Here is a 15,678-nt window from a genome sequence, read left to right as displayed (position 1 = left end):
TGGGTAAGATGAACCATCTGGGTGAAAACTGACCATCTGACTGAAGCTGATTTAAACCCACAGAAATTTTTAAGATAGTTTTAAGATAATTTAATGTAATAATTTAATAAAATTTAATTTATAAACAGTCATATTGCTTTTCTTAAAGCTAACTTAAAATAAAACCAAATCAAGTGAAGTTTAATTTTCAATCCTTAATTGTTTGCATTTCTGAAACAATATGTTGAATACCAAAGTTTTAACCTTCCCAAAAAAGAGTTTGTTGAGTAAAATTAAATAAAAACTGAATTAGAATGAAGAAATAAATGTCACTGAAACTAATACAAATATTAGTCAAAAGATTCTTGGCATGGTAGTTTTTCTGCAGTGTCGAACAGGCATTAGGCACTACAGGTGGAAAGATATATTTGATTATAATGTGATGAAAAGCATCTTCTGGTTCTCAGAAAAGGATTTGGTGCACTTGTACATTGCCCCTATCAAATAAACTACAAATAATAAGTATATATATGATAAAATAAACCAGTTGCGTAATATTACATGAAAATACCAGTTTATACTTAGAGGTTGAACTTAATAGACTTTAGCTTAATAGAGATTTAACTTAAGTGCCTTATGGTGGGGTAAGTACTTTGCCCCATAGCTGGCATTTTGGAAAAAACTAGCTGGCTTATCAATTCAGGCTAAAATTTAGCTAAATAATTTGCATGGTTTTATATGTTGCTAAATCACATATATGCATCATAAATATTCGTAGACCTGGATATTTTTTTATGTAACAACCGTTACATCATGCTAAAATTTTACACTGACAAGCCAAAAACAGTTTTTAAAGTAAATCGGCGCCTTCCACTCCTCCCATGTATTTCTCCTTTTCACAGTCTAGCAGAAATGATGTGTGATTCCAAAATACATGGTCACATGACAGTAAAAGTGTTGTCAAGATACAGGGAGTGGGTCAACTTATCCACTGGCTCAACTTACCCCACTCTCCTCTAACCAGTCCGAACCTCACTAGCAACCACTCAGACCACTTTAGCAACCATTTCCTGTCTGTCGACTTATCTGTCTGTCGACTTATCATGTCTGTTTATCTGTCTTTTTTCCCCTTCTGACTGCTTTAGTCCTAACTTTAAAACGTTTTAATAATTAAAGTTCAGAAACGGGCCCTCCTTTGCCTGTCGTTCTCCAGACATTACACTGTTTTTAAACTAGCCTTCCAAACAAGGCTTTATTAGAGGAACATGAAAGTTTTATATTGACGAACTTTACTCATCTGGTTTACAGTTACTCTTACACACACCGTGTGCCTTTGGCAGGTAATGTGTGTAATGTAACGTCATCGCCTGTATGCCACTCCTCAAGACTCCCTGCAGCTTTAGGGCTGTTTGTGTGCAACTGGAGGCTCAGAAGGACTGCGGTGTCCACAGGGTGACTTTGTATTTGGCTTTTCTTTCTCTCATAGTGCGCGAATTTTGGGGGGGACATCGCTTCGGAAGGACTGTTCAGTCCAAAATGCAGCACGTATGTGGAATACTGGAAAATCACAGGTGAAGCTGTGTGTGTAATTTCGGTCACGGATTGGGTGGTGGATACAGGTGAGTCTCCGTAAGAATCTACGACTCAATATTATAACGTTTTATAATGCGGTGAAAACTTGCTTGTTATAAAACTCGATTTATATATATATAACTACGCATAAATGGTCATTTAAGAAGTGGTTTTATGTCGCCCATAATACCGCAATTAAACTAGGAATAATATATTATGTATGTAATGTATATGATATGTATGTTATTAAATAGCGGTAAACAGCTGTAGGCGATTAGATTAGCAAAAAATTGTAATTCTTTAATGTTGCATCTTATGTTCTATGCATATGTATGTTTTTAAAATAAAGACAGTTTAGAGAAGGTTAGGCAAAGGTATAGATCCATAGTCTGTATGACATAACTTATTATATAAGTGGTAGCCTACGTTTTTTTCTTCAGCTGGGTTAACCTGGGATCATGATTTGACTTTTTGACCTGCCTGGTCTCGGCATACTGAAGCAATATGTGTTTGTTTATGGCTATCACGTTGTTATCATTGAGAATGCTGTGGCAAAATTGGCCCCTGGAGGAATGACCAAAGGAGACAGGAGTTTGTGTAGACTCAGTAATTACAGTCTAGTTTGCTGTGCCTTATAATATTTTGAGTATCAGATGAACAGACTTTTAGAGAAAACCTGAGAACACTTTTGTGGTGATCGACAAAATTATATATACACATTTTGTATAATCCCAGATGATACCTGCAGCTAACATCTCTTGCAATCTTGAAAATTATACATATTTTCATATATATATAGCACAGGTTTTGTATTTCATTTTGAAACTGATTAATCATAGATTTCATTGATCTGATCTTATAAAGTTTTTTGAGTAAACACTGCCAAAATTATCCACAAATAAGGTGCATAAACTGCATGAAATTGACCAATCAGTTCCGAAAAGAAATACAAAACCTGTGATGAACTGAAAGAAAACAAGTTGATAAAAAGGTTAAATTCCAAGATTTAGTGATAATATAGCATAATGAGAGATTTATAAGACCATTCCTGATCATTTTTGTCCAAGAACAAAAGGTGTATATATACATTAATATGTCGTAGTTGTTTGGTCAAAATTGCTGCTGCTGCTTAGTCTGGCACCGAAATATAAATTTAATGTCAAATGTTTCTCGGTCATTTAAACCTGGACTTTAACCAGCTTCCTTCCTTTTTAATAAGTGGGAAAGTAAAGGACTGTATCTCGTCCTTGACATTTTAATAACTTACATGTTTACAAATAAAGCTGATGGCTGATTCACGGAAACTAAAACAAGTTAATGTAAAATTTAGAATACAGATGCAATTCGAAGACTGTAGCATAGTGTTTCTTAAATGATCCAAAAACGTCAAGCGCATTGATTGCCCTTTCAATCTGGATCTCTCATTGGAACTCATCCATTTCCAAGGCAGTAACTTTCCATTAAGTCACCTCTCTGCACCTGCGTTTGGCATGCTCAACTCTTTTGTTGATGCCTTGTGTTCATAACCTTGCATATTACCGTTCTGTCAGAAATAACCATTGTTTAGTTCTGTGTTAGACGTTTCTTCTGGGAGCGTGATGTGCTTGTGCTTTTTGTTTGAGAAGTTTGTTTAATTGTTTGCTCAAAAACATTTCAATGTTTTTTTAGTGCGACTCAGTGTTTGTGATTGTCCTGCTTTCATAATCAAATCAAAATGACACATTTAATCATTATTTTACATGGTTGAGACAGAAACTTTGTACCAAAATTAATTCACTGTGTATTTACTTCACTGATCATGACAAGAAAATATTCACGAAATCAGATAAGAATCATCTTTTTCTTATTTTGGCTTATCTGGCATTGAGTTATCTCGATGCAAAATTGCATGCAATTTTGTACACATGATGACCTTTCAGCTGTTGTGATGAGTGAAGGTGTTTACACATGCTAAGTGGTTGTTGTGCATGTCTAGATTGATGTTGAAAGTAATAACAAGCTCTACAGGTGGTATTTAACGTGCTTGACATCTTATTGTCTTTGTGGACATTTGTTTCTCAGGAAAAATGTGGAGAGATGCAAAGCAGGCGCTGGCTCTGATGTTGCTCCTCTCTTGGGTCTCACACAGCATGTGTAAGTGAGGGAGACACAGGTTTACAATTCAGACAGTTGTCATTGTGTACACCAGTTTTTGTTGTTGTAAACTATTAGGTTTTGGTAGCAAACAGGATACAGATTTTCTAATTCTATGTTACATTTAATGAAGTATAATGTAGTTTTTAATATTACATTTTAATTTTCAGTATGAAATACCCATAAACATGTCACAACACACAAAGTATGGACTGTTTTCAGAAACGTTCAGTAGTAGTCTGTTAATACTCTTCAATTACAATATCCAGGTCATTCTCCCCCGCGGGGAGGCCCAGACTGACAACTTGTCGGTCGCCTGAGAAAGAAACTTTTACTTGCTGGTGGAAGCCTGGATCAACAGGTGGATTGCCTACCAGCTACCACCTGTATTACAGAAAAGAGAGGTAAGTTTTTTGTTTTTTTTTTGTATCAGTAACATGAAGTGTTATTCTAGCATTTGGGGTCAATTATGGAGCGACGTTTCTTATGCGCACCAAAGCTGTGATCAAAAATACAGTAAAAACACTAATATTGTGTAATAATAGTACAATTTACTTTTTCAGTCCCACTTTATATTATGTGGCCTTAACTACTATGTACTTACATAACAAAAAAATAAGTATACAGTGTACTTTTGTATATATTGTGTTGATATTGTTTTGCAAAACACCTTTGCTGCTATTGAGGTGGGATATGGGAAAGGTTTGGTGGTATGGGTTGGTTTAAGGTGTAAGGGATGGGTCAACAGTTTACTTATAAATGTAATTACAGAAATTAATTACAGATGTAATTACATGCAGGTATTTTAATACAAATATAAGTACAATGTAAAACATGTCTGTGCATAAATAAGTGCGTTTTATCAAATAATTAATTGAAATTTAAGTACATAGTAGTTAAGGCCTCCTAATATAAAGTGGGACCATTTTTTCTAGTTTCATGTGTTTTAGATATTTAACTTTTTTTTAATGTGATTTATTCCTGTGATGACAAAGCTAAACTTTCAGCGTCATTACTCCAGTCTTCAGTGTCACATGATCATTCAGAAATCATTTCAATATTTGGTGCTACATATTACTTTTCAATATTGAATGTTGACATATAGCGCCGTTGCGCTACGGGCGTCTCGAGTTCGAATCCCAGCTCGAGGAGCTTTCCCGATCCCGTCCCCCTCTTTTACTGCCGCTTTGCTTCCTGTCTGTTTTGCACTGTCCTATCATAATTAAGGCAAAAAAATAAATCTTAAAAATACTGATTGTAGATTTATTATCAGTGATGTAGACAGTTTTGCAATTTTGCAATGGAAACATGAAAATAACATTAGTTCGAAACAGAAATCTTTTGCATCATTACAAATGTCTTTACAGTCACTTTTTTTTAAGTATTCATTACTTCAAAAATCAAACTTTTGAATGGTAGTTCTGATTTTCATTTTGTATTATTATTTTTTCTATTTTTTTTTAAATATTTTTCTCATTTTTACACCACACACACTTATTAATAAACACACTAAACCTAGTATAGTAACTAATCATGTTTACATGTTCTATATGAATATATTTCAGGTTTTGGATAATTTGTTGTCAAAAAGTTAACAAATCATTCATTTTAAGCCTATCAATGATCTTTTTCAGCTCTTTGGAAGTCTTTGAGTGTCCGGACTATCATAAGGCGGGGAACAATTCCTGTTATTTTGATAAGCGACACACGTCGATTTGGATCATATACAACATTACAGTGGTGGCCTCCAATGCACTGGGAAAAGCCTATTCAGAATCTGTAGAAATTGATGTTATGGATATCGGTGAGTTCATTTCATGTGTTTACAAAATATTCAAATACATCCAGAAAAGCTTTTGTTTTTATGTACTTGCCCCTAGTGTATACTGACCATGCATGAATGGTTAATCATGTTTTACTACAGAGGCCAGTTTCAGGGTTGTTTTGACAACAGCTACAGTGAGCTGCCTGCTAAATATAGCGTATATAAAGACTTCCTACAGCTACATAAAGGCACATGCAGCACAATCAGCACAATCCTTACAGTGAAACTTTTTAGCTTCAGTTAGATCATCATACAAGAACACAAGATGGATATACAGTTATAGTTGAGCTACAATTTCCCTTAAACAGGTTCAGTTACTTCTAGAAATGTATGCGCACGGGGCTCTTCCATCTGTAACGGTGAGTTAAACGGTGATGACTTAGAGCATCTGAGTGGAATGGAAAAGTACTAAATGGCACTAAACAGAAGCAGCTCTGACTGACTAACTGAACAGAATGAGGATGAACAGGTTTGTGTCTGGCATACTGTAAAACTCAAGCCATGTATCGAATATCCCACCACAGATGATTGAATGTGCTGGCATATGGATGCTCTAATTTTTTAATGCATTAAGAGCGTAAATACAATACTGTTGAAAGGCGGGGGTCATTATGATTTTTTTTATGTTTTTAAAAGATGTCTGCTGTGTTAATCAAGGATACATTTATTTGACCATAAATACAGTAAAAGAGTAATATTGTGAGATATTATTTTAATTTAGAGGGGACACTGGATGCATATTTTTTTACAAGTTGGTATGATTATTTAGGGTCTTCATGAAATGCCTGTAACACATTTTGGTTAAAATTCCTTAAAGGAGAAGTCCACTTCCAGAACAACAATTTACAGATAATGTTATCACCCCCTTGTCATCCAAGATGTTCATGTCTTTCTTTCTTCAGTCGTAAAGAAATTGTGCTTTTTGAGGAAAACATTTCAGGATTTTTCTCCATATAATTGACTTCTATGTTGCCCCGAGTTTGAACTTCCAAAATGTAGTTTAAATGCTGCTTTAAATGATCCCAAATGTGATTGTAAATGATCCCATTAGAGGAAGAAGGGGCTTATCTAGCGAAACAATCGGTTACTTTCATAAAAACTAATACAGTTGTCAAAATGCTTGTCTTGTCTTGCTCTGCCTGAACTCTGTTTTTTTTTCCGGTTCGTGACAGTTAGGGTATGTCGACAAACTCCCATCTCATGTTCTCCCTCAACTTCAAAATCATCCTATATCTTTGTTTTACCTTTTTTTGTTAAGGGTGTTTGATCTTGTTTGCATGTTCACTTTGCAGAGACTGGGTCGGTACTTCTGCAGCGATGTAGGATGATTTTGACAATGATTTTTGAAGCTGAGGGAGAAAATACGATTGGAGTTTTTCGACATACCCTAACTGTCTTGAACCAGAATACACAGAGTTCAGGCAGAGCAAGACAAGGCATTTGAGATGAAAAAGTATTTAAATTGTATTTTTTTAATAAAAACAACCGATCGTTTCGCTAGATAAGACCCTGCTGGGATTGTTTACCACCGCATTTGGGATCGTTTGAAGCCGCATTTAAACTGCATTTTGGAAGTTCAAACTCGGGGCACCATATCAGTCCATTATATGGAGAAAAATCCTGAAATATTTTCCTCAAAAAACATAATTTCTTTACGACTGAAAAAAAGAAAGACATACATCTTGGATGACAAGGAGGTGAGTACATTATCTGTACATTTTTGTTCTGCAAGTGGACTTCTCCTTTAATGGTTGTGCAAAACAACATCCTTTTTACCTTGTCAAAAACAGCTCTGTTCACAGCGACCAGTTTCAGTGCATGTCTCTTTAAATGCTAATGAGCTATTGCTCACTCCACCCCTCTCTTCCGTTTTATGTGTATTCTGTAGTGCGTTGCCTTTAAAAACAAAACTAATCCTCTGTGTCCTCTCATGTCGGAAGAAAATGAACACTCTTATGTTCACATTTACATTCAATTACGCTTATGAGAAACGCGGAGAAAATGGTGGACAACGCACAACTGGGCTGAGAGCAGTCAGTTAGCGGTTGTGGGTGGGGCCTGAGCAGTATGACATCATCACCATCAAAAATCAAAACGGCTTGATAATTGAGGCTGTTCAGGTTTTTTGGGGATTAATAAAATAAGGTGTGAATGGATTTTTATCATTGTAGGGTGGTTGTGTCTACACACTGCTAAGACACATTCACATGCAAACACCATGTGAAAGTGCATTTTGCATCTGATGTCCCTTTTGAAAGAACAGTTGTAATTATTACTATTATTGTAATAAATATTAAAATGTAATTTATTCCTGTGATGGCAAAACTGAATTTTCAGCAGTCATTAATTTAGTCTTTAGTGTCAAATGATCCCTCCAAAATCATTCTAATATGCTGATTTGCTGCTGTTGTACTGACCCTGAACCTTTGAATGGTTGTGTTTAAGAAGCATATGAAGAACAGTCAAGTATCCATGTAGACCAGATCTGTTTTTAGTACATATATTGGTGTCAGTGTTCATTTGAACACTGAATCTGTAACATCATGTCTGTTCATTTGAATGTCATTTAAGATGCTTCATCTTCTTTCACACAGTGCAGCCTCATCCTCCAGAGAATGTGAATGTGACTTTCACGCAGAACGCGAACAGTCCTTATTTTCTGGTGCGGTGGAGACCTCCGCGTGACGCAGACACACGTTCAGGCTGGGTAACAATCAAATATGAAGTTCGCTTAAAAATTGAGAACAGCAGAGACGAGGAGGACTGGGAGGTGAGATTCAGATTATTTTGAGGTCATCAAAGTTCTTATAAAAATGTTATGTTTTGTAACCTTTCTTTTAAAAATCAAAACTAATTAAGATCAGGGCCTTATTTAATCTAAAAATATATAAATTTCCTTCTAAATGTTTTAATTAATTAATTAATTAATTAATTAATTAATTAATTAATTACCAATGTTTTATAAAAATTAAAATATTTTTGTATTGGGAGTCTGTGAGTTGACTAATTTCTGCATTTAAAAATTGTGATACCATGTAATATAATTATGACTGAGACAGTTTTGATTTGTGTGTTTTTTTAGTCATATAGTGCTGGAAAACAATTGGAGTTTAGCATCTACAGTCCACAGCCAGGAGCAAATTACGCTGTGCAGGTGCGCTGTAAACTAGACCAAGGCCTCTGGAGTGAATGGAGCCCCTCTGCATTCATCCAGATTCCAGACAGTAAGATGATACCAGCATCAGCAACTCAATCTTTCACACCTCAAGCCATTGTCCTGCATTACTCAGCATTTTAGCCTTACATAACAGAGTCCAGGCTATATTAAAAATTATACATTCAGTATAAATAAATGTTTAATTCTGCCTTTAGATACATTTGAACTTTTTATACAGTATAGCATTAAAGGGGTCATGACATGAGAAATCAACTTTGCAAATACAAAGTGTTTGTACCATCAAAACATCCTGCAGGTTTCATAGCTTAAAACATCCTCTTCATTATAAACAAACCATTTATTTATTCAAGCTCCAAAAATGTCTCGTTTGGAAGTGTGAGATGACATCACCCGGCCACATTTGCATAAACACCACCTCCAGAGCAAGACATTGACAAATAGTCATCTTCTCACTGTAGGCCCCGCCCACTGGCATTCGGTCGCTTAATGGCTGTTGTGTTGCATCAAAAGCAAATAGAAATTACAGCAGCTATCTTGTCTACACTGGATACAGTATACAGATGCACATTCACTTTTTGACACAGTCCACGCTCGAGTCTGTTGTCGGTTGGACATATGGAGTGAAAGAACGTTCGCTTTGACGTGTTTGGTTTAAACAGCTCGTTCGCATCTTTGTACAGATTTTAGAAAAATACCAGTGTAAAGAACAAGTGGATAGTTTATTTTTAATGGCATCTTGGATTGTGTTTGAGGACGGATCGGCGCACTTTGTTTTGTAAACGAGGCACAGTGTCATGGAGAGTTCACAAAAACATTTGTTGAAAGATGAAGTGGTACTAGATCTGACTGCAGATGCATCACAAACTGTGAGTAAATGATTTCATAATGCTTTGTTGTCAAAACACTCACATGCAGTAGCGAGGGGGCGTTGATACTGTTTCCTACGCAATGACGTTAGCCAATCATAACAGTGGCCGATTCTTGACAAGCCTTAAAAGGAGAACTCCACTTCCAAAACAATTTACAAATAATTTACTCACCCCTTTGTCATCCAAGATGTTCATGTCTTTCTGTCTTCAGTGGTGAAGAAATTATGGTTTTTGAGGAAAAATCCTGAAATGCTTTCTCCATATAATGGATTGGTGCCCCGATTTTGAACTTCCAAAATGTAGTTTAAATGCAGCTTTAAAGGGCTCTAAACGATCCCAGCTGAGAAAGAAGGGTTTTATCTAGCGAAACAATCTGTCTTTTTTTTTTTTAATTAAAATTTGTTTACTTTTTAAGCACAAAAGCTCATGTAGCACAGGCTCTGGGATGCATGTCCACGACACTATGAATCATGTCTAAGTTCATCGTCTGTGTACTTCGGCTCAAAAAGGTAGAGTATGGCGAAAAACTCCATCTCATTTTCTCCTACAACTTCAGAATCATCTCACATTGTTGTACCTTTCTGTTTGTAAACAGCGTTTGACTTACTTGCACTTTCTTAGTCTTTGCGTGTTCGCTTTGTAAACACTGGGTCTGTAGTTCCGCATGACCTTTCAACGTGATTCAATAGTACGTAGCATCGTGGACGCGCATCCCAGAGCCTGTGCTACATGAGCTTTTGTGCTTAAAAAGTAAACAAATTTTTATTTTTCAACAAAAATGACTGTTTCGCTATTGTTTCGCTAGATAAGTCCCTTCTTCCTTGGCTGGGATTGTTTAGAGTCCTCTGAAGCTGCATTTAAACTACATTTTGGAAGTTCAAAATCGTGGCACCAATGAAGTCCATTATATGGAGAGAAATCCTGTAATGCTTTCCTCAAAACCCATAATTTCTTCACGACTGAAGACAGAAAGATATGAACATCTTGGATGATAAGGGGGTGAGTACATTTTTTGTAAATTGTTGTTCTGAAAGTGGACTTCTCCTTTAAAGGACCCGCCCCTTAAAACAAGTTGTTTTAGACAACGGGTCAGAATGAGGGTTAAAAATAATCATTTTTCCACATCATTTTTGGTTTTGTACAAAAAACTTTATTAACATTATAAGTAACCCCATGTCATGACCCCTTTAAAAGATGATGGAAATTGAAAGTGAAAAATGTGAAACAAGTTTTTGTGTTTCTCGCATTGCAGATATATCTGACACACAGAATGCGGTTATGATCATTTCCGTCACCCTAACCGTCATCATTTTCATGCTGACTGCAGGGGTGTTAACAGTCAAGATGAAACCGTAAGCATGATATCCCACCTCATTATAATGACAAATGGATTTACACTGATAACTGTACATAAAGATAACAGTTTTCTGTATTCTCTATTTCCTTATTCTTCTTAAGGGTAAAGCATTTTTTACTACCACCCGTTCCAGAACCAAAGATCAGTGGCTTAGACACTCAGCTCCTTAAGGTACCATATCCATATCTTATATTATTTCATTAATTAGTTTAGTTTTACTTTTAGGCTTTTTTATTTTGTTTACAGGATAAATCTGCCATTAGTTTTTTAGAATTAAACAGTTTACTGGAAAATGAAAATTGTCATCATTTTCTCACCCTCATGTTGTTCTAAATCTGTATGACTTTGTATCTTCTGTAAGATATTTTTGAAGAATGTTGGGTAACCAAACAGTTTTGGTTCCCATTCACTTTCATTGTACGATCAAAAATATAACAAAGTAAATGGGGACCGAACTCGATTGGCTATCATCATTCTTCAAAATATAATTTTTGTGTCCAACAGAAGAAAGAAACTCATACAGGTTTGGAACAACATGAGGGTGACTAAATGATGACAGAATATTCATTTTTGGGTGGACTATCTCTTTAAACGAGTTTTTTTGTTTTCCCTTTAAGACTCAATGTAAACAGCTGTGGGTTTGCAGTTCAATCCAATGTAATTTTTAACTTTCCAATTTCTCAATAACAGCCTCTTTGCAAAGCTTGCATTACAATCTGTGATGAAATGTTCTGTCATGGTCACAAAAAATAGAAGGGAATTTTTTGAAAACATTTCCAACAGACACTGAACTGACTCCACAAAACTGCAGTTCTAAAATACAAAGGTCATTTTACTTCTTGTTTCACAGAGTGGGAAGTCTGAGGAGATCTTCAGTGCTCTGATTACTCCGGGATATCCCCAAATAGCCCAGAGCCCAGACCATCAAGTGGAGTATCTTGTGGTCTATGACTATGATGAGGAAATGGATTTTAATGACAAAGCTCATCTTGAGAACCAAAAGGGAGAAAACTGCCTCACAGATAATGCACGAAAGGTCTCTCAAAACAGCATCCAGATCACACTGAACAGCAGTCAGGATCTAAACACAACACTGAGCGAACACGTCCACGCTGGGACCGTCTCCAATCAGCTAAGTGGGACCAGCAGTGTCCTTGGAGAGCCTCAACAACAACTTCACCTTTATTGCAATGGCACGCCAGTAAAAGCTCAGGACCAAAACACTCACATGAGCTCCGGTAGCCAATTTGAGCAGGGAACCATCAACCCTGCTGGACTTACAGGGTACGTTGAGGTTGACAAACAGAAACGAGACCAGAAACCCCCTGTGGAGGAGGACTACAGTATGGTCAGTGAAGTTATCAGTGATAATATCCTTGTACTACAAGACAGCATTCCAGTACAGGTACACAAAGAGGTCAAATGTGACAAAACGTCAATAAAAGCTGAGGAAATGGGAGGTGGTTTCGAACCTCTGGAATACTTGGAAACCCTAACAACATTTTCAAGTGGATCTTGACTGTTTTGTGACTTAAACTTCAGAGGTTAGAGATTCTTTTGTCTCATAGTGTCCTGCTCAAACTGTCAAGCACTTTGTTAGTAGAGATGTGAGAAGGGTTCTTTCAGCTATGTGGGGTGCATTTCCTGTATCACAAATTCAGAAATTCCCGACAGTAAACTGCTGCTGCGTTCTATTTATGACATACTCACACAAATTTCAAATGATTTGCAACGGTCGCTTTGTCGCGTCCAGTGTTGACAGACTTTAGCTGTTGCGCGAAAACTGTCGCGTCTAGTGTAGACACGGTGTAAATTTATGGTTCAACCACTGGTGTCACATGGACTATTCCTTACTAGCTTTCTGGGCCTTGAACATGTCAGTTGTGTTTCTGTCTATGCAGGGTCAGAAAGCTTTTGGATTTCATCAGGAATATCTTAATTTGTGTTCTGAAGATGAAAAAAGGTCTTTGCTTTATTTGCAGGTTCCCCTCAGGACTAGAGTGCATTCACACTCTTCAAAACCTGTGTTTTTATTCTCTTGACAAACTAAAAGACAGAATTAAATTTGTATATATAGTGCCTTGTGAAAGTATTCATACCCCTTCGTTTTTTTTTTGTTTTTTTTTTCACGCTTTATGTTGCAGCCTTATGTTAAACTGCTTTAAAAACACTTTTTTTTTTTTTCCACATCAATGTATACTCCATACATCAATGACAAAGCAAAAAAATGATTTGTGACAACTTTTCAAATTGATTAAAAGTAAAACACAGACACTGCATAAGTATTCATACCCTTCACTCATTACTTGGTTGAAGCCTTAAGTCTTTTTGGGTATGATGTGACAAGCTTTGCACATCTTGGTAAATATCTGCCATTCTTCTCCTCACCTCTTCACCTCTCAAACTCTGTCAGCTTGCATGGGGGCTTGCAGGCATTTTCAGGTTTTTCCAGAAATATTTAAATGTGTTTAAGCTAAGGCTCTGGCTGGGCCACTCAAGGACATTCACAGATAAGCCACTCTTGCTGTGTGTTTAGGGTCATTGTCCTGTTGGAAGGTGAATCTTCTGCCCAGTCTGTGGTTCTGATTCTGACTCCAGACTGGGTTTTCATTAAGGCTATTTCAAGTAGGAGTCCCTCAGTCCCCACCGCTGAAAATCAGCCCCACAGCATGAGGCCGCTACCACCACACTTTATGTTTGGGATGGTATTCTGCAGGTGATGAGCAGTGCTTGGTTTCCTTCAAACATGATGCTTGGAATTGAGGTTCATCAGACCAGAGAATGTCATCCTTCACAGTCTGAGGGCCCTTTAGGTACTTTTTTGCAAATTCCAAGTAGGTTTTCACTGAGAAGAGAATTGAGCTTGGCCACACCACCATAAAGACCGGATTGGTGGAGTGTTGCAGTGATGTTTGTCCTTATGTAAGTTTTTTTTCCATCTGCATACATGATCCTGGAGCTCAACTAGAATGACCATCAGCTTCTTGATCACCAGTATAACCAAAACCCTTCTTCATCAATTGCTCAGTTTGGCTCTAGAAAGACTCCTAGTTGTTCCAAGCTTCTTTCATTATGGATAATGGAGGCTACATGCTTCTGTGAACCTTCAATGCAACCCTTTTTTTTTTTTCTGAACACTTGATGCGAGCCTGTTTCTGAGCTCTACAGGCAGTTCTTTTGACCTCAGGGCTGGTTTTTGCTCTGATATGCATTTTCAGCTGCTTTCTGACCTTTTCTGAGAGGTGTGTGCCTTTTCAAACCATACTCATTCAAATGAATTTGCCACAGTTTAACTCCACTTGAAGTGTACTAACATCTACAAGCGATATATAAGCTTCTGAGCTAAATTTCAAGTGTCCCAGAAAAGGGTATGAATACTTATGCAATGGAATCATTTCAGTTTTTTATTTCTAATAAATTTGCAAACTTGTTGCAAACCTGTTTTGTGCTTTGTCATTATGGTGTATGGAGTGTAGATTAATGTGGAAAAAAGTAATTTAAAGCAGTTTTTACATAAGGCTGCAACATAAAAATAAATGGAGTATGAATACTTTTGCAAGGCACTGTATACTAACAAGAAACTATGGTTGTAACTACAGGTCGAGAGCTGTAGTTCCAACCACACAACTTGCTTCTTTTAAAAATATTTTTTCAAAAATAGCGATACTATTTTTGAATGTTCGTTGGAACTATGGTTTTGGGAAACGGCAAATTGTTGAACTATGTTCGTAGCAGTGGAACCTGCAATCATAGTTGGCTAACAATCCTTTTAGGAAACGCACCCCTGTTATACTGTATCTGTCAATCTGCACAACTACAGAACAGTTTCTGTGGGTACTTCAGCCTAAACAACAGGAAGCTGCAGCAATGGGTCGAAAATTAGATTAAAAGGATCATTCCAAACCATTACACATCGACCAACATCTGTTAAAAAATATCCCACTAAAGATCATTATATTAATTGTTAAACCTTTCAAAATGTTTCTTCAACCTACTACCTCACAGGAGACATACACAAAACATCCCACTGGAGTTTCTGCCACTTTCTCTAGAGACCTGGCACTTTTTTCAATGCTTGCTGCTCTTAATCTTTTTAAGTGTATTAAGAACTTTTATAGTTTAAACTACAGAAAAGCTCCTTTTGTATATTTATTCACAATGATGCTATGAATATAAAAAGAGATTTGAGATTTCTTTGGTGAACACAACAAATGATTTTACCGTGTATTTATTGAACTACACCTACTAATTATATGTCGCTCACAATCCATTTTATTTATATTTGATTTAATCTTGATTTAAACACTGATTCAGTTTTAGAGTAGCTATCTATATTTACTTATTTTTGTATAAACACACAGTATCACTGGAAACATCTTTCTGATTTATAACTCTCTGAACCCGAGCACACTTTAAGACAATTACTTTGAAAAACTCTGGCACAAAAGGGTTGTCAAAGCCTAACTCCTGTCAAAACTTAACCAAATGCAAGGGCACTGAGCCCAAAACAGTCTGGAAGGTCTTTGATGGGTTTTTTTTTTTTTACTTACATAAGCGCCTAAGAGAAGCCAGCTACAGCGGCACACACAGCGGGTCAGCTGGTCTCATCATGGAACATTTATGGTCTGCAGTGCGGCAGTAAAGAGTTACTTTAAGTCAAACATTGACTTAACACTATACAAGGACAAACATTCAGTTCAGCATGAAAGAAAATGCTAGAACTATCGTGCAGCTGTTCTGTGTAGATGAAATTAGAATGCAAGCC

The 15,678-nt window shown here is 36.6% G+C and overlaps 1 protein-coding gene across 1 annotated transcript; it reads left to right on the top strand.

The window, feature by feature from the left end:
- The first annotated feature begins 1,383 nt into the window (after positions 1-1,383).
- On the top strand, positions 1,384-15,458 carry prlrb (prolactin receptor b). Its single transcript, XM_051110758.1, has 9 exons — positions 1,384-1,598; positions 3,613-3,682; positions 3,954-4,088; positions 5,319-5,488; positions 8,104-8,279; positions 8,592-8,733; positions 10,809-10,908; positions 11,015-11,084; positions 11,764-15,458. Exons 2-9 carry the CDS (start codon positions 3,618-3,620, stop codon positions 12,430-12,432), a joined length of 1,527 nt encoding a protein of 508 aa, XP_050966715.1. The 5' UTR covers positions 1,384-1,598; positions 3,613-3,617; the 3' UTR covers positions 12,433-15,458.
- Positions 15,459-15,678: the final 220 nt, after the last annotated feature.

Source organism: Labeo rohita, chromosome 5, assembly GCF_022985175.1.
Source record: "Labeo rohita strain BAU-BD-2019 chromosome 5, IGBB_LRoh.1.0, whole genome shotgun sequence".
NCBI classification, from domain to species: domain Eukaryota; kingdom Metazoa; phylum Chordata; class Actinopteri; order Cypriniformes; family Cyprinidae; genus Labeo; species Labeo rohita.
This window is presented reverse-complemented; position numbering and strand designations above follow the sequence as displayed.

What these genes read in the sequence shown, in the direction of transcription:
- prlrb (XM_051110758.1), top strand. Translation starts at nt 3,618, where the DNA reads ATGTGGAGAGATGCAAAGCAGGCGCTGGCTCTGATGTTGCTCCTCTCT. An exon ending in TCTTGGGTCTCACACAGCAT is followed by an intron (nt 3,683 to 3,953) that starts GTGTAAGTGAGG and finishes TACAATATCCAG; the next exon opens with GTCATTCTCCCCCGCGGGGA. An exon ending in CTGTATTACAGAAAAGAGAG is followed by an intron (nt 4,089 to 5,318) that starts GTAAGTTTTTTG and finishes GATCTTTTTCAG; the next exon opens with CTCTTTGGAAGTCTTTGAGT.